The sequence below is a fragment of the Nannospalax galili genome, unplaced genomic scaffold (assembly GCF_000622305.1).
Source record: "Nannospalax galili isolate Female #2095 unplaced genomic scaffold, S.galili_v1.0 scaffold543, whole genome shotgun sequence".
NCBI classification, from domain to species: domain Eukaryota; kingdom Metazoa; phylum Chordata; class Mammalia; order Rodentia; family Spalacidae; genus Nannospalax; species Nannospalax galili.
The window spans coordinates 3102222-3126027 of NW_008352270.1; the positions used below are offsets into that span (position 1 = coordinate 3102222).

The following is a 23806-nucleotide window of genomic DNA, read 5'->3' on the forward strand; positions in this document are numbered from 1 at the left end:
TTGAGTTGCAATGTTAAGTCATTTATTTGTCGTCTTTCTGATTTTTTGATGTAGGCATTTGGAGGTATAAACTTCCCTCTAAGGACAGCTTTCAGCATGTTCCAGAGGTTTTGTTGTGTTGTATTGTCCTTTTCATTTAGCTCCAGGAATACTTTTATTTCTTTCTTAATTTCTCTTTTGACCCATTCATCATTTAGGAGTGTGTTGTTTAATCTCCATGTGTTCATGTGGTGATTAGGACTTCTTCTGGTGTTAATTGTAAGCTTTATTGCATTGTGGTCTGATAGAATGCATGGAATTATTTCAATTTTTTTGTATTCGGTGAGGTTTGTTTAGTGCCCCAGTATATGGTCGATTTTGGAGAAGGTTCTATGGGATGCTGAGTAGAAAGTTTGTCCTTTGGTGCTTGGGTGGAATACTCAGTAGATCTCTGTTAAGTCCATTTGATATATGGTATTGTTTAATTCTGATGTTTCTCTGTTCACTCTCTGCTTTGTTGACCTATCTAATGGAGACAGTGGGGTATTGAAGTCCCCTACTTTTATTGAGTTGCGATTAATCTGGGTCTTAAAGTCGTGTAGTATTGTTTTTATGAAGTTGGGTGCACCAGAGTTTGGTGAATATATGTTCATGATTGTAATATTATTAGTTTTAGTTTAAAGTCTATTTTGTCAGATAATAGAATTGCAATGCATGTTTTTTTCTTAATACCATTTGTTTGGTATATTTTTTCCATCATTTCACTTTGAGATAGTGTCTGTCCTTGAAAGTGAGATGAGTTTCTTAAGATAACAAAAAGATGTGTTTTGTTTCTTAATCCATTCACCTAGTCTGTGTCTTTTGACTGGGGAGTTCAGTCCATTAATATTTAAAGTTACTAATGAAAGATGAGTATTGAATCCTGTCATTTTTATTTCTGTTTACATTCTTGATATAGCTGTACTTTTCTGCAGTTATACCTTCATTGAATTTCTTTCTGCAAGCCCTTGGGTATAATCATTCCTTTCTTCCGCTCTTTGTATTGCTTCCTGAACTCTCTGAAGGGCTGGTTTTGTGGACATGAATTCCTTCAGCTTATTTATGTCATGGAAGATTTTTCTTTCCCCTTTGATTATAATATCCATTTTGGTTGGATATAGTAATCTGGGTTGGCATCTGTGGTCATTTAAAACTGGGAATACTTTGGTCCAGGGTCTTCTGGCTTTCATAGTTTGCACTGAAAAGTCAGCTGTAATCCTAATGGGTTTTCCTTTATATGTGACTTGTTTCTCTTTTGCAGCTTTCAGTATTGTCTCTTTGTTTTGTTCGTTTAGTTTTTTTACTCTGATGGCCCCTGGAGAGTTTCTTTTGTGGCCTTGTCTGTTTGGTGTTCTATATGCTTCTTGTATTTGTATGGACATGTCTTTCTTTAATTTGAGGAAATTTCTTTCTATGATTCTGTTGAGGATCTGGTCCATGCTGTTATCTTGGGATTTTTCTCCTTCCTGTATACCTATGATTCATAAGTTTGGTCTTTTTATGGTGTTCCACAATTCCTGCATACTTCATTCTTGTGATTTCTTAAATTTTTCATAATCTTTGCTTGAGTGGTCTAGTTCATCCACTTTATCTTCCAGTCTTGATATTCTGTTTTTCATTTCATTCATGTTATTGGTGAGGCTTTCTCCTGTTGTTTGTAATTGGCTTACTGAGTGTTTCACTTCCTTCTTCATTTCAGCCTGAGTAGTCCTCAATATTTCTAGGTCTTTTCTGAATTAATTCAGAAGTTTATCCCTATCTTCCTTAGGTTCTTTGATTTCTTTGTTTATGTTTTCTTTAAATTCACTGAATTCTTTTGTCATGTTTATAATTGTTCTTTTGAGTTCCATGTCCTGCGTTATCTCTAGGGGGTTCTCATTGTACTCCTCTAGAGGACTATTGGTATTTGGTGGGGATATGTTATTTTGGTTTTTCATGTTATTTTTTCTCTGTGATTTTGACATGTGAATTTCTTTTGTAGTTTCTGATTTTTGTGTGAGACTCATGCCTTCAAGTTTAGGTCTGCTGCTTTTTGTAAACTTTATATACTTTTGTGATTTACTTTTGGGGCATGAAAAGGTGGTTCCTCTAAGCTTCCAGTTCTCTCTTTTGATTTTATAATAGAGTGGCCAAATTGCTTTTGTCTTCAGGAGTTCCCACAGAGGCCCAAGTCAGATGAGGATCAGATGCTCTCAGGCTTTCTCCTAAGGTCTGGATCCCTCCAGGAAAGATATTGTCCTCCAGAATTTGGTTTTGGACTGGCCTGGGCACACAGCCCAGGAAAGATGCTGGTCTTGGGCAGCTGGTGGCCATGCCACCCAGAGTTGCAAATGGAGATGCGGTGCAGGAAGCAGCCCCAAGGGCTCCTGGGGATTGCAGGGAGGAACTGGGGTCGTCTGGGTGCAAAGGATCAGGAAGCTGAGAGGTCATCCACCATGTGCAGGAAAGAGGCTGGCAGGTTGTTCAGCCCAGGGAAGCAGAGGGAGGTGAGAAATGCTTAAAATTTTATCTCTCTATCACCATCTCAATGAGTTCTCAAAACCATCACTCTAGATTATTGCTGTTATTTACCTTCTTTGTCAATGAAATTTAGATACATAAAAATTAGCATTGAGATGGTGATGGAGAGTTGCTGTCCTCTCCCTCCCATTGCTGTCACTTTCCCTCTTTCGCCAGCATCCTTAGAATGACCTCATTTCTTACTATGTCACTGTAATTTTTGTTGTTGTTGTTTGAAACAGGGTATGCTTGTAGCCCCGGCTGGCCTGGAACTCACTATGTAGACCAGGCTTGCCTCCCCCATGCAGAGATTAAAGGTGTCTGCCCCCATACCTGGCTATTATTTGATGTTTTTGTAAAAATGTCATGCATTCTGTTATATAGATACCAATATTTTTTTAAAATGTCTTATTTCAGAATTTTAAAATACTATAACATTCACATTAATGAATAAGAATTAACCTGAATATTAGTAATAATAAACATGTTTAAAAAAAATTAAGAATAGGCTGAAGAGATGGCTCAGCAGTTAAGAGCACTGGCTGCTCTTGCAGAGGACCTGGATTCAGTTCTCAGCACCCACATGGTGGGTAACAACCATCTGTAACTCCAGTTCTAGGGTCTCCAAATCCTTCCTCTGACCTCTGCAGGCACTGCACAACATGGGTGCACTTACATACATGCAGACAATTCACTCATACACATACAATAAATAAATAAAAAAAATATTTTTTAAACATTAAGAACATGGCATATTCTTTTTATTCATTGAAGTGGAATTAGCTTCAGCATATATACATCTCTTATGGGGAAGATAGATGAGGGCAGAAGAGATGGGAGAAGGATGGAGGCCACAGGCACGAGAGAAAAGACAGGTCACAACAGAAAAAGATAGTAGAGTTGTAGAGGAACTCTTAATGTTTGTGACTGGAGTCAATATTTAGGACTTAGTGCCATTTGTGCAAGTTGGGCTTTTTTTCTAGATTGTAAGTTGGTGGAGAAATACAAGAAGATACATGGTTAACAGTGTATTTGTGTATTTGTGGCTTATTTAACTTTCTATAGAAAAAGTGAAGAAATACTTTTCTGATGTATGCTATTCCTGGAATGTATTGAACATCTAGTTCAATTAGATTCTTTGAGGTGCTGCCTAAAAGACATATTTGCAATGATCTTCGCTCTAGTGAATGCAACTTGCTTTCTTATATTGTCTGCTGTACAAGACTCTTGGCAATATAGCAGAGTATGCTCTCTGCATTTCATATGATTAGTGCATAATCTGAAGTTCCATGCGGGGTTTTCTTTACATTTGATATTAACTTCAGAGTTCAGATAAGTCCTTTGAAATGCTATCATATTAAAGAGTATCTGTAAATAAAAGTTAAGTACCCTCATCTTGTTAATGTACTTTTCACATTTTGTGTGTTTCTTCTATGTAATCCTAAATTAGAAGTGACACATACCTCTGATATCACAGCTTGGATTCACATGGGGTTGTCAGTTACATGACTATTTTTAAAAGTCTGGACTTTGCAAAGTTCTGCTCTGCTGGACACTCAGAATTTTCTTTCTCTGAAGACATAACTTGCCACTGGTTATGTCTTTACAATTTTCTTTGGTATTTCTGAAACTTCAACTTTATAACTTTTGTGCTATATGTTTGGCTTTGGTAATGCTTTTTTTTCTATGTTTAAAAGAATTGATAGTTCTTTATTACTAAGAACTGCAAGAGAGATTATCACTGAACCTTACAAAAAAATAGGCTTGCTTTATTAACAGAAATTTAAAAAAATTCTGTAAGTGAAAAGCCATAGATTGCCAAGAGAAGTTCTTGAAACCACCTGTGAAGCATCTGCCTGTGTCTGGAAGAACACGTACATGTCTTTGAGACTGGTTAGATTCTGTGTCACCTAATAAAAAAGAGAATTTGTGCTTGCTCAGAAATACTGAGCTCTCAGTACTCATATGGTAATGGCTGTTCAGGCTAGCTCAGTCTTTCCACTGATGTGAAAGTCAGTAATTCTATCACCACAAAAATTTTGATAAAAAATCTTTTATTTAACACATGAAGTTATAGGACTTGTAAGAAGCAAAAGCTCTGTTAACTATAACTGTGTTCTTTCCAGGACCCTATTCATTACTCAGTGATTCTTCAAAATTGCATTCTCCTTTTGTTAACACCTACAGAATAAAGTATGTCATTTTTTTTCACATGCAGTTGGAGAATTTGATGCTGGATAAGGATGGCCATATAAAAATCACAGATTTTGGACTTTGCAAAGAAGGGATCACAGATGCAGCCACCATGAAGACATTCTGTGGCACCCCAGAGTACCTGGCACCAGAGGTAGGCCTCAGTGCTGTTTACAAGGAAAAGTCACACTAGCACAGTATTTTGCAAGGGAAAACAATTATTTTTCATTGCAATATTTACTTTTTCAACCATCTTTCAATCTGAATTGCTTATTTTGCCCATAATTTATTTACTGAGCTATTTTAAGGCCATGAATATACAGAAATTAAATTTTATGTGGTTGGTAAGCACAGGTATTCTTTTAAAAAATATTATTATTGTTATTTTTTGTCTCTTTTAGCCACAGCTGTCCTGGAACTCACTATGTAGACCAGGCTGGCCTTGAACTCACAGAGATCTGCTTGCCTCTGCCTCCCAAGTGCTGGCATTAAAGGTGTGCACCACCACGCCTGGCTTTATTTATTATTTTTATTTTATGTGTATGAGTGTATTGCATGTGTGTAAGTGTAACCATGTCGTGCAGTGCCCGCAGAAATCAGAAGAGGGCATCAGATCACCCTGAACTGGAGTTATAGATGGTTGTTAGCCACCATGTTGGTGCTGGGAATTGAACCTAGGAACAGCCAGTGCTTTTAACCACTGATCTGTCTCTCCAGCCATTACAAGTGTTCTTATAAAGTAGTTTACGTCAAGTTTTTTCTTGACTATACATTCTGTTTCTTGGTTATGCCCATTTTGCTTCTTTTATTAAAATAGAATTAATTGAATGGCTTTTTTTACCAACCATCTTGGTGTTTACTTAGAAGCAAATATTCTAACAGTCTTAAGTACTAGAAATTGTATTGGAAAAACTAAGAAAATGACCTACCTACATTTTTAAGTTCACAAGAAGAGATGAACAGAAGCTCCATAGCAGTGATGTCCTGTGCTCAGTAGTTTATTCAACAAATGTTTATTGTGTTTGTATGTGAAATATATTGGGGATATTTCTGTGTGACATGCCTATACAAACAAAATGGAAAAGGACTCTACTCTCAAGGAACATCTAGTAGAAAGAGACAAAATCCAAGTAAATAGCAAAACATTTTAGGTTCCATAGATAGGAAAAATAAAAGGACAATGAGGAGAAAGGCGCAGGTTGGTGTAGGAGCTACTCGGAGTTCACTGGTTAGTAGTACCATGTGACAAACTTCCCATATGTTCCTTGATGAATGCCATTTCATGTCACCTTGAACTTCTATGAAGAGTGCAGCTGAGGCAGCATAGGTGGCTCATTTCTACTCTGCTTACAAGTGTAGCCTTGGCCAGAAAGGCTTATCAGTGAGGAGGTCAAATCATGTGGAAACATCTTGACTGCTGCTAGCTGTACACTGCCATGTCATTAAGGCCATGCCATTAAGGCTGTTGACAGGGGTGCTTATATGGGGCATCTCTATGGCTTGACCTTCCCTACAATGGCAACTTCAGAGTGGTCAGAATTCTTTGGCTTGGAGATTGTCCTAGTTTGCTTTCACTGTTGTGATAATACCATGTCAAAAAGTAACTCAAGGGGGGAAAAGGTATATTTCATCCTACAGCTCATAGCCCTTCACTGAGGGAAGCCGGGCAGGAACTCAAGGCCATAGCTTGAAGTAGAAACCATGAAAGGCATGCTGCTACCTGGCTTGCTCCTAGGCTCACATGCAGCTCCTTGCCTTCCTTCCCTCCCTCTCTCCTTGCCTCCCTCCCTCCCTCCCTCCTTTATTTCTTCCCTTCCCCTCTCCCTCTTCCTCTTCTCCACCCCCCTTCTCTCTGTCTCTTGAGTCAGGGTCTCCATGTAGCCCCAGCTTGCCTGGACTCACTATGTAGACCAGGCTGGTCTCAGACTCATGGAGATCCACTTGCTCTGCCTCCCTAGTGCTGGCATTAAAGGAGTGTGCCACCTGCTCAGATACCTGTCTTATATACCCCAGGCCCACCTGCCCAGGCATGGTACTGCCTGCAGTAGGCTGGGCTCTCATATATCAGTTAGCAATCAACAAAATGCCCCACTTACATGCCCACAGGCCAATCTGATGGAGACAGTTTCTTAATTGAGTTTCCCTCAATTGAAGTGTATCATCAAGGTGACATCACAGAGATCTAATGGCAGATGTCCTAGGAACAAGCTATAAAAAGCCTTATGTTCTCCACCCCCCTTCCATATTTTAATCTAGTACACTGTCAAAAGTTTAACTTTCCAAAAACATTTTTATGATTTGCACATAGTTTGTATGCCATATAATTAATTTTTGAAAGTAAACAATTTACTTTTGAAAATATTTACAGAGTTGTGCAACTATCACTTGTAATTCAAAATAATCATTCCAGCAAGGGACCTCATGTTCATTAACTTTCCATTGTTCTTTGCCTCCAGGAAACCATTTCATGTCAGTCAGATTCAGCTTATACAACATGGAACCTTATGTGTCTGGCTTTTTCCCTTAGCAGATTGTCTTCAAGTTTCATCCATGGTGCATCATGCTATTGGTCTTCATTCCTTTTTGTGGCTACATAGTATTTCATTGCATGACTGTTTGTGATGTGTTCATTCCTTCAACTCTTGATGAGTCTTTTGTTATGAGTAATGCCACTATGAGCATTCATATATGCATCCCCTTTCCTGGTCTTTGTGTATACGTTATACAACATCATGTCTGTCATACGCTTCTTCCGTGATGCAGTTATAAGCCTTCTTAGATTCAAAGGATAGGAGCATAGACTGCAGAAGAACATGTGAGATGGGAGATACTGTGGCCCTCTTTCCAAAACAAAATCTTCCACAGATAAGATGATCAGGGAAAGTGATGTTTGCTCAAAGAGCTGAGGGATAAGGAGGAGAAAGTCATTGCAAAGAGACAAGGAAAACTGAAGCAAAACCAGCTGGGCTTCTTCCCCAGTCTACAAGAAGGCTATGTGGCTAATGCCACACAGGGAGGAAGCCTTCGTTTCTAATCAGCTACTGTACATCAGGATTTTATCTAGGTTCATTGGACCACTAAGCTTATATTTTCATTTTTAACTATACATAATGACACAACAAAAAAGGTAATCAGAAATTAAGAAGCAGAATAAATTCCATTGGCATTCCATATATACACCCCCGACACACACATATACATACACACACAGATACACAGAGACACACACATATATATGTTGGTTTACTGTTATTTTAACTTAACATTTAAATTAACATTTTAGAAAGGTTTAATTATTATAAAGTGCTGATATTTAAACATTCTTTTTTAGATTTACTTTATATGTATGAGTATTTTGCCTGTATATGTGTAGGTGCACCCATGCATGCAATGCCCATGGAGGCCAGTGGAGGGTGTCAGATCCTCATATCTGGAGCCACGTGGATGCTGGGAACTGAACCCAGGTCCTCTATAAGAGTACTGGCTGCTCTTAACCACTGAGCCAGCTCTCAGGCCCTCAAATATTTAAACTATAATAAGTTTCCAAGTAGTATTTTCTTGTACAAAATGTAATTTTTCTCTGTTACAGAGGCTGAAATTTAAAATTCTTTTATTTTTGTGGCTGAATTAGGTTGAGTTTTAGAAACACTGTTCTTTGTTTATTCAAATACAAGATCATATTTTCTGAACTAGGGTTGTTTTTGTGAATGTCATGAACAGCAGATTCTTTGTTTCTCTGGAGTTCTGCTAACCCCGCTGTACATTTGTGATGAGCAATGACATCCCAGATCTAGAATACCAAAATCAGCCATGTCACAATTAGGGGAGTCATTTCTGAAAAAGATAAACACATCTTATTTCAGAAGCAGATGATCTCCTAAGAAACAAAGATATTGTTCTCTGTGCAAATGTCATTAACTGAAGAACAAAGCCAAGAATTTAATGCAAGAAGAGTCCATTTGTTTTTAAATAGAAAGTTATAATCCACAAGAAATTATCAATTTCTTTTATAAAAAATAATATTTCTGTATTTTTAGCCATATTTTAAAATTGCATTTATTGATTGTTTTTCTGTGTGTGCGTGTGCATGTGCACCTGTTACCTGTGGAGGTCAGAGAACAAACTCGAGAAGTTGGTTCTCTACTAATACCATGTGGTCCAGGGGCTCCAAAGCAGGTCCTCAAGCTCAGGGGCAAGCAACTTTACCTGCAGAGCCATCTCACTGGCTCCATGTATACCTTTTTTTTTTTTTTTTTTTAAGTATCATAGAGGCCTGGTCTTTAAAATCAGTTTATACACCCATTTTTGATTGATAATTCTTTCGTAATTGAAATCTTGACACATTATTGTTGCAGAAGAAAATGATCATTGTAGTTCTTTTTCATGTCTGACAAGCTTTGAAATCAGTAACTTCTCCTGTAATCTAAATTTTATATCCCAAGTATCTGAATCACATTCTACGTTTTTTGTTAAATCAGAGTATCTTGGGATGTGTTTATCCTTCATGAAAGAATAAACTTACCCTTCTTGAAAGAACAAATTTCTTCTTCTTTATTCTAGTTATCAATATGATCTATTTCACTTAAGAACAGTCATTTGTTCATTAAAGAACTACTTAACTGAGCACTTAATAAGTGTTAGACATTGTGTTAGGTGTTAGATGTACAAAGACATTAAGGATTTTTTTTTTTCCCTCAAGGTGCTATGATTCAGAAAATCAACATTACTGCTCAAGAAAATAATGTCTTTGTTGGAGTTATTGGAGTAGAGGGACATGGGAAAGTAAGCCTGCTTGGGGAGGGGTGGGGTCTGGCAGCTTTAAAGAGGAAGCAGGAAGAAGATGGCTAAGTAGGTAGTGGTTGGAATGCAAAGGAGTTCATCTTGAAGCCTGTGGGTCAGGGAGTTACTGTGAATCACAAGCCAGGGATAATGCAGAGGGATTTACATAGTCATCTTTTTTTTTTGTGGGGGGGAATTAATTTTTTTTGAGACAGGGTCTCCCTGTAGCCCCAGCTGGCCTGGAACTTGCTATGTAGACCAGGCTGCCCTCAATCTCACAGAGATCCACTGGCCTCTACCTTCCAAATGCTAAAACTAAAGGCATGTGCCACCACACCTGGCTACGTGGTCATCTTAGGGAGAGATTGATTAGCCCAAATTGAGCCTAACCTTTCTCTTTACATTCAGATGATATCTTCTACTTGTTTGGGCTTTATTGTTTCTAGTACATACCTTTATTAATATTAGTTTCTTTCTGGAGAAGAATCTAAGTGATAGTTGCACATCAGCTGGATCTTGTGAGCTACTCACTGTGTGTGTTTTTACTTCTGTTCTTTGAGAGTTGTTTGTACAAACTGCAGAGATCTTGCTGAAGCCTCTGCTTCATACCTCGGTGGTATTCCTTTACCTTTAGATTGTTTTAATCTGATTGAAATGGTTTGTTATTTCAAGATGGATGGAGGAAATTTCAAAGAGCATATTAGAATTCATTTTAAAGCCAGTTTATTAAATGTCCTGTGTGTTGGACTCATAGCATATTTGTAAATGTTTAAGTTTGCATGGTTTCCCTTTATGTGGGAAAGACCAATCAAAAAGGTGAATCTTGGGGCTGGAGAGATGGCTCAGTGGTTAAGAGCACTGACTGCTCTTGCTGAGGACCTGGGTTCAATTCCCAGCACCCGCATGGCGGCTATGAACTGTCCTTAACTCCAGTTCCAGGGGAATCTGAAGCCCTCTTCTGACATCTGTGGCATTGCATGACACAGATGCACTCACATACATGCAGGCAATACACTCGTAGACATAAAATAAAAATAATACTGTCCTCCGAGGGCATTGCATGACACAGATGCACTCACATACATGCAGGCAATACACTCGTAGACATAAAATAAAAATAATACATTTTTTAAAAGGTGAATCTTAATGGTATAAAATGCCATTAATGGAAAAATGAACATTAGAAGGTATTTTATCCCTTAACCTCTTTTCATGAAGAATGAATCGTGTAGTACATTTTCTTTATTGGTAGTTTATTGGTAGAAAAATATTGTTTGTTTTAAAGAGGGTTACAGAGATTGATTTCTAACAGGCATGTAAACTAGGATTTAATGTACTCTGTCTCTGAAAATGAATTTATATGTACAGCTTTAAATGAGTCTGTTTTTCTTATATTAGAAGAAACTGAAATTGGACCAATAGTAAATTAAGGACTATAAGATACCTTGAAAGGGTTATATTCTTGTAGTCTGTGCTGTATTTTCCCACCTAGAAATTATAAAAGAAAATAGAAATCACATATAAACTCTTGCTTTTAAATTTTATTATTTGATTTGGCTCCTATTAAATCCAAATCATTTTATGCAGTGCTAATTATTTAGAATCTCAGCTTTGCTCTTGAGTTAGCAGTACCTGATCAACTTTCCAACTGTAAAACAGTTTGAAAATCAAATGTAGCTCACATGCAAGACCCAACAAAATTAAAAGTGTTAAGTGCGTTTTGGCAGTTCACTTTTATTATGCCCAGTCCTCAAATGTACCAGCAGATAATCATCTGAATGTTAGTTATTTTTCACATGCTTATGTGATCACACAAAAAGTACATGCTAAAAAGAAGCAGATGGTGACAGATGGGGAAGGTTGAATAAGGTGGTTTGGGGAACCTAGAGAAATGCACTTCTGTAATAGTGTAAAAATAAAAAATTATTTGATAGTCAAGTTAGAACTAGCAAAAAATTATTAAAAATCGACTTGTTGAGAAATGTATAGTATCTAGCTGTGGTTACTGTTGAGGAAGGAAAATCTGCAATTTTATTTTATCTAAGTGCAAAATGACTTTCTAGTGACAGAAAATGTAGTTTTAATGCATTCTTAGTTTTCAGAACTCATTTTTAGGAAGCATCTGCTTCTATCCATTTCTACATTTTTCTTTTGAAATCTGTGTTTAATATCTGATATACAATATTGAAAATATCTGACATATATATAATAATGATTCTGATACAGAAATATGTTTTATTGTGACAAATCATAGTACAAATGGAAATTAACTACATATAACTTGAAAATCAGAGCTGTGCACTAACTTTGTAAGAAGCCAGTGCAAGTGTTGAAAGATGAGGGCGGGGTAGTGAAAGGAGAGGGAGCCACTAGAGAGCAGCTCCTTAAAGTGCAATACGGAGAACTGTATTTCTTTTTGATACAGCAAAGATTAAATGTGAAAAATACCATTTTACAGACTCTGCCTGTGTTCTCTTTAGGAAATCTTAGTGAGAAATGAATAAGGCTGACACACGTGCTTGTGTGTTTCACCTGTAAGTAAATAGTAGTGCACATAGTTATGGTCTTATTGGCCCTGCAAGAAGCTCTGTTGTAGTCCTACAAATTGTGAAATTAACCTTAGAACTTGTATGCTTTGTAAAAAGGAGTTCTTTCACTAAAACTGGGTTTGAACACTAACATTTCATTTAATTACAAATGGTTTTTCTAGCATCTGTCCCCCTGAAGTCCTTTGTGAAAACCTTCCTCTTCCTGGCAGTTCTGGAAAGATGTCATCACCAGTATTAAGAGGAGATTTAAGTAAATTGAATTTCCATCAGGACACAGTGATTAGTTCAGAGAGTTGTCTGCTTCAGAGTTAGAATTCTTATTTAAGAACCTCTGTCATATGAGTTGGCTCATTCTTTGAATTTGCTTATTTCTTTACTCTGGTCCTAGTCCAGATAACATTAACAGTTATCCCAAATTGTCCCATAATGGGATATTGTTGAAATGTGAACTAAAATGGAATTTATGCCTCTCTGTTTTTGCAGGTAGTCACTTTTACTTATTTTAAAGTCTGTTAGTTGTTCAGATGTTTTTCCCATAAATTCATTTTCACTGCTATGATTCTGACTTTAACAATCAGAGTGTTTGGTATGAATCTAGTTAAAGCACAACATTTAATTGTAAACTTACTGAACCCCAAGAATATACAAAACAGTGACTAAGCTGAGAACACTGATGACCTGTGGAGTTTTATGATGGCTATTTTTACTGGCGTTACAGTGACCTAAGTTTCTTAGAATCTGTGAATGTCTATTGCTTTGTGATAAAGAGGCACTGTAGAGAGCTATAGGAAAATATGTACATGTATCATTTAACTGCCATTGTTGTATTCATGTAGATTCTGTCTTGTTGGCAGGTATTTCCTGTTCTAGGGTGAGTCTGCTTTTGAAATTGTGATGTTTGTTGCCTTCAAGCAATTCTTTGTACATGCTAGAAGGTAGCCTGAAGCTTACAATGTAACAAATAACAAATGATGTTTGTAGATACTATACCTTAAGAATCAGAGCAGTTGGATTATAGTTATTAAATAATATGTTATATAAAATAGTAATATGAAGAAAATACTGACAGGTCATGGAATTGGTAATTTTTAAAAATTATATACTTCATTGAAATGGCAATCCATTTTATAATCTGAATCACAAAAATTTTGGCCATTTTTAAGTAAATACCTGTGATGTGAGAATATATAAATAACTTATAAAATAATAAAATGTACAGATACATGTTTATATATAAAACACACGTATTGGTTACCTGAAGTGTAATGTTATCAGAAAAATAGTTTTTTCTGAAGTAGTGGTAAATTGGTTCATCAAAGTTCACAGTTTACTTTCACAACATAGGTGTGCAGACAGTTTGTTTGGATGTTTAATTTTTCCCCCATCTGTTCTGTCAAGATTATTGATTGAGCAGTAATCCACTCCAGGGCATGCATAGCCCCTTATAATTGCTAGCCTTTGGTGCATTGTGTGGCCTGGCTAACAAACTGAGTAAGGTATCCATCCCTTCAATGTCCCAGTAAAGCCTGCTTGGTAAAATACTAGAATGAAAATGTTTTTGAAAAGGCCTGTTATGTTTAACACTGGAATCATTAATTGATGGTATAATTTTAAAATTCAGTTATTCAATGAATTATTCCATTGTTTAATTTTATTCTTTGAAATTAGTAACTGTTTAAGAGCTTATTTGTAGTGTTTGAAATTTTTGTTTTGTTTTCTCATCAGTTTTTTTTTTTGTTAGGTACAAGTATTCTCATCAAATATTACTAGAGTGTTTGATGTTAATCGATGTCTTCTGTGATCCACTTGCATATTAGGTTTTATTTTTCCTGCAAATGCAACAATTTCTGGTTTCTGGTGTGGAAATTGAAACTCAACCTGTTTCCTGGAGTTTGTGCTATTTGGGCTTTGAATTGATGTGGCGTCTTGTTACTTTATAATGTCTGCTTTTCTTTTAGTAAATTTTCTCTTGTCCTTTACCTTTGTGGGAATTTTTTTTAAGTAAACAGGCTACATCTAAGGCTCCAAAGGACGTCAGGCATAGAAGGAGGTAGTACTTTGTGTATCCATGTTTATACTTGGACTTTCATATAAAAGATAGTAACATTGATTTTATGATAAGGAGATACAGATTACTTCATCAATATGTCTTTTACTGACTTATTTTTACATGAACGTTTTGATCTGCAGTTCTATCTAAATAATAAATTTTCAATGGAGTTGAGTATACTTTACCTTAGATCACCGTCCTTCACACCATTAGATCAGCTTCACAATAACCATGAAATACAGTAGCCTTTTTGCTAGGAAAATTTCATCCTCAGAAGTAATGAGAAGGAATTTTAACAATTAGGTTAAAAAGTGTGAATTTTAAATGTTATGAGAACTCTAGAAAAATAAGTACTTTAAGGAAGAAAAATTATCTTTCAAAATTAATATAAAAGAAATGCTGGATTTTAGGTAATTAAATTGATTTAGGAATTTTCAGAGTATTTCACAGAACTGTGTCTTAAAATCTTTAGATTAAAAAAAAAAGATGTAATCCGAATAGTGGGATGTGTTTCACATTATATATTCACTTTATATATTCCATGTTATATGTCCATGTGTAGAATGCTAGGGTCACTTTTTAAAAAAATGTATTGCATGTTTCACCTCACAGCTGTTTATAAGAACTGAATAAAATCTTTTTAATTGATAGCAAAGCCTCTTAAGAGTGTGGCTGAGTTAGGGTTACCTATCAGTAACTAAGTACATTACAGCATATTGTCGAATACAAAGAGACACAGCAGACAGTTCCAAGCATATCATCATGTATCTGCATGTCAATTAAAGGACATGTGTTCAGAAAGCAAAACCACGTATTTTGAGAGGCAGTGTTCAGTTTAAAAAGCTAAATAAAATGTATTTTAGTTTATCAGATAGATTTTCTTACAGTGCAATTTTCATTTTTAGTTGCTATTCCTCTTCAAAATGAAAACCTCCTTTTTATGTACTCTTTCCCTTCTGGCTGCAGACCAGGTATTTAAACAAAAATAAAGGATTGCCAGTTTTGCCAGCTGGGGATGAGAACCCGGCTGGTGAAATGTGGGTTCGGAAGGCAGTTAATCCAGCTTTTATGCTTTTTATGGTTTTATGAAAAAAGAGGTTAAAAACCGCTTTTGGCTCCTTGTTGTGTATGCCACCGTTTTGCTGGTATTGTAGGAATGCAGTTAAAAATTACTTAGATTGTAGAGGTTTTTGTTGTTGTTTTGTTATTGGGTAAAATCCTGTATCAGTTTTTATAAAGGCCCAGGAAACAATGCACTGTACTTACTGGCTGTGACGTGGACCGTTTGAAAAGGTGCAGCAGCTTTTCCTCTACGCTCCCGAGGTCTTCACTTGTCTTCCTCTTGTTCTCATAGCACTCATTCAAAGACAGAAGTGTAAGCAGTATTTCTTGTCTATGGATAAAACTAGAATTTCTCATTCTTTCAGAAAGTATCTTCTTTAATTACAGTAATTAGGCTTGTGTTCTTAAGTTACATACAATAAATTTCCTTGGCCTCTTGAGCAATGAAACAATGATATGATTGAATTAAAAATATTTTCATAGTATTCCACTGCATAGCTAACTAAGTACTGTTTTTGAAATCGTGTCCTTCATCTTTAAGTACTGTGCCTTCCAGTGGCTTTGTAGTAGTCAAAGGTAACTTTAGTGTAACTGATAGAAATAATCTAAAATTCAACAGTGTTTGTCTAATCCAAACTTCTTAACTAATGGATCTTTGTAATTAATGAAATTCATATTCTAGATCTGGTTTCCTCAGAGCTTGAGAGAGTCAAAGTAAGCTTTAAGATTCTTCAAATATAGTTATCTAAATAAAGTACTGGAGGTTGTCTATAGATAAGGACTGTTCCACTGAGCGAAAAACAGATCTGGGACTGACAGTGTGGCTTAGTGGTAGAGCACGGGCTCCATCTCCAGCTTTGTGGGCGGGAGGTCTGATTAAAAAGGTAAACCGGTGGTGATGATAAGTGGTTGTGCTTATATTTGAAGAGATTGTTCTAACAACCAAAGTGGTACTTCTATATCATTTTTCACAATTGTTTTTGCAATATATATTTAAGAGAAACAAGGACGTATACCACACAGGCTTTAAGTCAATGATTTTTGTATTTTAAAAAATTGTTGCATTAGTGAAGCTTTGTATAGAATATTATTACAATTCAAAACAATAAACCTTTGCTTTCATTTCATTAATTATCTTCTGAAAGATTTTTTTTAACACATAAGGACTCCCCAAAATTTTTATATTTATTATTTCACCGCCATGCCCTGTGCTGATCATTTTTGTAATTGTTTTTGCATCTTTTACTGTTTAGTTTGTATTACTGCTTCTTTCCTTTCTTAAAACTTTTTCTTAAGGTAAAAATGCATAAGACAAATTATTACATGCTATGTAACCATCATGGACTCACTTTAAGTTGCTATGTAACAAACAGCTACATTAGAGGGATTCAGACTGCAAAATTCAGTACGCCTAACAGAAAATCACTAACTAATGCGTTTCGTTTGACCCTGCTATATACTCATGTGCTTCCGATTGGAATTAATGCAATTTTTTTAACCACCTTTCCCCCTTTTGTCCATTGACTATTTCTGAATATGTCCCAAGTTTTCCATGTAATGTATTTGGTGTGGTTTATGCCTTTTGCAGAATGTTTCATAGTTTAAAAGGTCCAGATGAAAGTTGGGTTCATTTTTCTATAAAATGTACATTTTGGGATTAGTGCTTTAAAGATTAATATATAATAACTAATCATTCTCTGGTCTCACTTCTAGGTATTGGAAGATAATGACTATGGCCGAGCAGTGGACTGGTGGGGCCTGGGGGTTGTCATGTATGAAATGATGTGTGGGAGGTTGCCTTTCTACAACCAGGATCACGAGAAGCTCTTTGAACTAATACTAATGGAAGACATTAAATTTCCTCGAACACTCTCTTCAGATGCAAAATCATTGCTTTCAGGGCTCTTGATAAAGGATCCAAATAAACGGTAAGTCTTAACAGTCTTAATTCAAAAATTGACTCCAAGAAGCATTGTATTTGATGTATTTTCCCTTAAGATACTGCCTTATTCATAACTGTCTAATATAGAACATTTGAAAAGCTCATTAACTCTTTTCTGACGTGGAAATTTTATGCAAATTTACCAAATAAGGATTTTTGAGAGATTCTTTATGCATATTATGAGTGAACCACTTCTTAACTTCCCCAAAGCTTGATCTTGTAGGGATAGAAGAAGCCCTTTTCTTCTTTTCAGACCCTTGGCTTTTATATTTCTACTGACTCACATTATAGAAAAAATAGACCTGTTTCTATTCTCTCCTTTCCTTTCTAACCTATGTTAACATCTGTATATTTCATCATTAAAGTTTATTTTCCAAAATAGCTGAAAAAATTGATGGCAAAACTAGAAACCACTATAGCTTGTTTTTGCAGCTGTAGTTATGACCCGAACACGGCAAAGCCTTTACTGCTCAGTCACTGTGTTGTTTGTTCAGTTTACCTATTCACAGTATACTCACAAGGTATATGTTAAATTACTTCTGTTTATAAAGTGTCCCATATGACCTCCTCTTCCTAGTATCAGAACTTCTCTGAAAGTTCATTAAATCCTAGGCATCTGGAGGATTGATGACTTCATATATTTTTGAATCATCCAAAATACCTCATACTGTTTTGTAATTTGTGCTCAACATACATTTGAGAGACTTCTTTAATGAATAAAGAAATAAATGAATTCTTAAAACTTGCACTTTTTCTATTTTAGCAATGGTTTCTACTGTGTATGTAGCTTTAAAAATGTGTAAGAATATGATTTTTACCTTCAGCAGAAATAAGCATGCATGATAAAAGAGCTTACCATCCTTTTGTTTTGTGAGGACCCATTGAAAGATACGTTTTGTGACCTCAGTGACCAGGGTGTTACCTTAGATTTATAGTATCTCCCTCACGGTTGGTCCCTCCCTCCCTCCCTCCTTCCCTCTTCCCACCCTTTTTTCTGGCAGTTTCCTAACTGTGATCTATCTTGCAAGGTAGATAGTATTAAGCATTTCTATGTCCAGAGGGTTAATTGATTTATCCACAGTCTCATGGAAAGTTCATGTGGAACAGGAATAAAAAGTAAGTTTCCTGGCATGTTTGATGTTTCTTAGACATCTTGCTCACAGTGCATCAACTTCTCAGCTCAGGTTTTGTAGTGTGTTTCTTTTGATGTGGTTGCTTCACAATGGTGCAAAGAGCAGCACATGGAGAAGGATTATCTTTAAAAAGAGCTAAGTCGACCATTTTCATCTTTTTTTATTTTGAGATTTAATAAAACTTGCTTTCAAGGGCAGTAAAATTTTATCCCACCTTTCCCTAACTCTTCAGACAACTTTGGCCACCCTTTCTTTTGTGGCCCTCTCTTTAAACGGTGAAACAAAACTTTACTTGTGGTTTGCATGTCCCCTTTGTTTGTTTCTTACCAGCTTGCCTTATCTGGTAGGTAGCACACAGTAAGTGCTTAGGAATCACTGAATAAATGTGAGGTGAATTTCTAGACTGTTAGTGACCTGATCCATAGTTTCTCCCCAGAGGTTCTGAAAAGAAGATGCAGTCTTATAATGTCTGTTCTACAATGGGTCAGGCCTCTGCTCTGCTGTGTTAACATATTGGAAATGCAAATGTAACCTGGGCAGGTTTTTCTATATGCTCCCAGAATAGCAAAGGACATGAAGCCTATGTTTGCAGATCCTCAGGCCAAACTGCACAAGTGTTGTTGAAATTATTCATTCGGTCTAGGGGATTAGAGAACCAGATCTTGCTCATGAAGGCCTTGGAGTTTGCAGTGGCATTCAGGCTCTATTTGTGGTGCTTCTGGGGTCTGCATGATAAACCCATTCCTTAGGATACTGAGGCCGGAGTGAGCATTGTGGGCTGGAGGCTAAATTTAGCAACACAGGGAGAACATAGCTTAAAAACAAAAACACAAAGTTTGTGGAATTGCCTGAATAAAAGATGGGGTTCTTTCTGAAGCAGTGGTTAAATAACAACAGCAGCAACAACAACAGAACAATGAGTAAAGCTTTGAGAATGAGTAACTCTAAAGGGTGAGGAAGTGGGTGGAGTCAGGTAAGCCTAGACGTGCCCAGGTAGGGTGAGTAGTTTAGAGAGTGGACTGTGAATACAGGGAGCACAGCAAAGGAAGACACTGATTGGGGTGGATGCTGTAGTAATTTTGGCTATACCAAGTGTGAGGTACCTTGATGGGCATGTCAAGTAAGCATCCAGAAGAAATGGCAGCCAGTGCTTAAAAGAAACACAGTCGTTGACTATGGGTTTGGGACCCATGGGTATCTAGGATGTAATTGGAGGCAGGGAAATGCACAAGGGAGAGTATGAAAAAAAGAGGGGCTGGGACAGAAGCTTGGGAAACATCAGCATTGAGGGCTAGAAAGCACATAAAGCCAACATAGGCTCCCACAGTCTCTGAGCACATAGTCACAATACTATAACGTATTGTTTGCATTCAGCTACATTAAATCCTGCTTGAATTTTCCTGATACTCTTTACAGATTGCTGAGCTCTACCAAAGGGTCAATCATCATTTGGCTTTTGTACCTTATTCTCTATTCCTTTATGCCTTCTGTTCGTCTCTCCTTTATCCTCCATGAAGTTTACATGAAAATCACCACCTCATGTTGGATGCAGTATATAGGAAAATGAGAATTTTGTGACATTCCTCATAGTTAAGAATCTGTAGGAGCAAAGAGTTTAGTTTGGTGCTTTAATACTGGAATTTAATATTATTAGGTATAAATAACTCAGTTTTGACATCATTTTGAAGTCTTTACGTTGTATATTAGACAGCCATTAACATTGAATTTTTAAAATATTAGCATTGCTTTCTTTAAGAGGCTAGAGAGATGGCTCAGTGGTTAAGAGCACTGACTGTTCTTGCAGAAGACCCGGGTTCGAATCCCAGCACCCACATGGCAGATAACAACTGTCCGTAACTCCAGTTCCAAGGGATCCAACAGCCTCTTCTGTCCTCCACGGGTGTTGCATGACACGGGTACACTTACCTACATTCAGGCAGTACACGCATACACATAAAATAAAAATAAAATATTTTTAAAAAAGAAGTCATGTGATTACATTGAAAGACTTTGTATGGTTTGGAGAATTTGGAAAGGAACACTGGCAAATTTTATGTTGTTGTTGAAGCTTGATAGTAGTTTTGACAGTAAACAATATTCAAAAATTATAATAGAATTTTGAACCTACATTCTAAGTTATAATTATATAATTTTAGATTGAGGATTATATCAGTTTAGTTACAGTGGTACTTTCTATTTCTTTTTTTTTCAACTTCCCAGATTGTGACTTTTGTCTCTAGAAGTTCATTTAGGGCATAGTTCAGTGAACACTGGGGCACATTGAGATTTTCCATAGCTTCACACTTTGAAGAAGTTGTGCTAATGAATTTCAGCTTCTAAAATGGCTATGATTAGACTAATGTGTAGTGTTCATGGACAATATTTTATGTATTTTGACAAATAGGCCAGCTATGTCCTAAACCAAACTATTGCTAAAGAACTGGGGTTTTATGCAAAAAACTAATGGCTGACTCTGAATTGAAATCTTATAATTGTAGAATGACTGATTCTCCACTCCATTCCCACCTCAAGTCCACAGCAGACGTGAGCAGGACTATAAACTATAAACAAATTGTAACTTAATGTTAGAAACCTAAATGTAAGAACATACGTAGAGTTGTGATTTTTTTATACCGACTACTTTGATTTCTACTTTGAATTATTAAATTCTTTTTAAAAACAAAATGTTTTGCTGTTTCTGTTCTTCTTGTTCCTTATGTGAAGTTTCAAATGCCTTTTGGTTAATCTAGCAGTGATCTCCGTCCTCCCAGGGTTGACAGCCTACCAGGAGAGAGACAGAACAGCCAGAAATAGAGTGAGAAACAGCAAGTGTGGGGACCAGAGTGCTAAGCACTAACTAAATATAGAATTACCAGACTGAAGCTTCCAGATACGAACTCTGCTATCATGATCTCACACAATCAGATGTCCATCTCTGGGGTGTGGTTGGTTGAAAGAACTCTATATAGATCTGGAGTAGACTCTCTTCAATCACTGAAGCTGTGTGTGTAGGCTGACTGTCCCACTTTTCATCCTGATAGTGTGTCAGAGGTGCCTAGGCCCTTCTTAGTCATTTGGCCCCTTATACCTAATGGCCACAATTCAGGAGAGTGCACACTTACTTGTTTTCTATGATTGCTTGGTTTCCTTCCTACCTAGTCATGTATTAGATTTAGTATGTGCTAAATCACCAGAACTAGTTGTTAAATATCCAGAAACTTTGTGATCTTATGTTTAACTCACTAGTCATTATTAAAAATTAAATTTTACAAATTAAATTAAGAATAGTTAAAGCAGCATTAACTCACAATTTATCACTCCCTAGAAATTTTGTTCCATATTACTGTTAACTGTGTGGAAATATATAATGATTTTCTTTTATAGTATCTTGAAGTTGGCCTTGGGATTAGTACTTCTATCACCAAAATAAGCCAATACTCCAAGTGTTTGATTTATTGTTTTGATTGTTTAGACTCAAGAACGTGATAGAGGAAAGGTTAGTAGAACAAATTAAGTTGAAAGTGTTTTGTTTCTGTTGCAGTTCAATGGCAGAAACTGTAGAGAAGTCACACACTTCACTGAAAGACAAGTGGGGTTTGAGTTATGTTCCTCTTATGTCACTTTTTTCTGTAATGTAAACAAAAATGCCAATCAGTTTTCATGTCAGAGCTAATCAGAAATTATTTGCATTTGTAGTTGGCTTTAGAATTGAGCAAAAATTAAGATTTCCGTGAGAATTATGTGGTTGATTTATGATAGAAACATTGTATTTTTTATGTACATATTGTTTCATATCCTTTATATTAGTAAAACTTATAATGAGCTTTGTATATATATACATCTATACATGGTTTTCCCCCACATAGCTTTTTTTTCTTTTTTGAGACATTTTCTTTTCTGTAGCCCCAGCTGGCCTGAAATTTGCTATGTAGACCAGGCTGACCTCCATCTCACAGAAATCCACCTGTCTCTGCCTCCCAAGTGCTGGGATTAAAGGTGTTGTCACCATGCAGGGCACATAACTGATTTTAAGTACCAGCCCATGTAATTTCTGAACAGGAACAAGTTGAATAAAGCTTCCTATATTAGAGTCGGATTCAGAGAGATGTCCTTTAGCTTCTTTTCCTCTGTATTGCTTTTCTCTCGTTTTTTCATACTACCTTTCCTTTTTTTTTTTTTTTGGCTTTTATATTTTTCTTTTTGATGAATATGTACCAAATTAAACCATGGATGCCAGAAAATATCTCGATTCTCTATTAAGTCATATATTATTTAAATAAGAATAACTTCAAAAGTTGAGGGCGTATTTACATTTTTTCATATAGTAAATTGCATAGCAAATTGCATTGCAGTAATAGTTCATCGATTAATTATATATTGTTTCTATGGAATTCTTTTGGGATGGGAAAATAGTTCATGAGTTTTTAATCCATAAAAGTGCTCTCCAAGATCACTTATTTCAGAATTTACAAATTGACGAAGGAACATTTTGAGTGTTGCTTAAAAAGGAACTTGATTTAGAATTGATGGTGGTCGTAGTTTCCATTTCTTATGCTCACCCCTACATGTATCATTAAGTCTAGAAACACTCCTCAAAGGGTGTCCCTTTCCACACTACAGTGAAACCTGAGTATCAGTCACTTTTCCTTTGCCCCATATCTCAGAAGGGCCAGAAGTAATTGACTCAGCAGGCCTGGCTCCCGAGTCTTTGCTTTTTAACTTTACCACATTGTTCGGAAGAAGTAGTTGGGAAAATCTAGGTGTTAAAGCAAGAGGCTTTCATGTTTATGCCTATATATTCCATGAATTATTTATGATACAGTAAATATACCAATGTAAAATATTTGTATACATCTGGCTTATGAAAATGTTTTTTATTCATTTAATTAAATTTCTATATTCATAGCCTTGGTGGAGGACCAGATGATGCAAAAGAAATCATGAGACACAGTTTCTTCTCTGGAGTAAACTGGCAAGATGTGTATGATAAAAAGGTAGGATGTCTCTGTGGGTATTCTACATGGCCAAAATTTAAGTGAATAAAATTTAATGGTGTAATGATATTTTCTGTTTTACTGTGCTATTTAAGTGATTATTGAACTACTTAGCATAAATTTTTACTGATAATTTTGATTCCCTCTGCCTCTTGAAAGTCTTTTCAAGATTGTCAAAATTTATTTTGTCTTCTTTTATTCATAATAACCTTTTCTTTGTCATTATGTTTTTCAATTGAAGACAAAAAAAAAGGGGCTCAAGAGAGGTAGGACCATAGGAGAAGGGTATGATTAAGGGAGAAAGGGGGGAAATGGGGGTACTTTAATTGGGGAAACCATGATGGAAGGGTTAGATAATGTGAGAGATAAAGAATGCCTAGCTAGTTTTAAAAAAACAGAGGGAACCATATTAGTCCAACAGCATACTGACAAATTATACATACCAGATCAAGAAATATATGGCTAGGCAAGGTTTATCTGAGAACAATTGGTCTTTGCCCAAGATTTATCTACATGGAACACAGTAATCAAAAGTACCAGACTGGTGGAACTAACCTTCTTGGATGTTTAACAGACATACCTTGAGG

The 23806-nt window shown here is 36.2% G+C and overlaps 1 protein-coding gene across 3 annotated transcripts in view; it reads left to right on the top strand.

Moving 5' to 3' along the window:
- The window catches only part of Akt3 (AKT serine/threonine kinase 3), a 263366-nt gene that overhangs the window by 209348 nt on the left and 30212 nt on the right, over positions 1-23806 (top strand). For all 3 annotated transcript variants that reach the window (XM_008849161.3, XM_017802236.2, XM_029554110.1), the window contains exons 10-12: positions 4736-4864; positions 16864-17078; positions 23132-23219. In XM_008849161.3, the coding sequence (XP_008847383.1) occupies positions 4736-4864; positions 16864-17078; positions 23132-23219 (432 nt within the window). The remainder of the gene's footprint in view (positions 1-4735; positions 4865-16863; positions 17079-23131; positions 23220-23806) is intronic.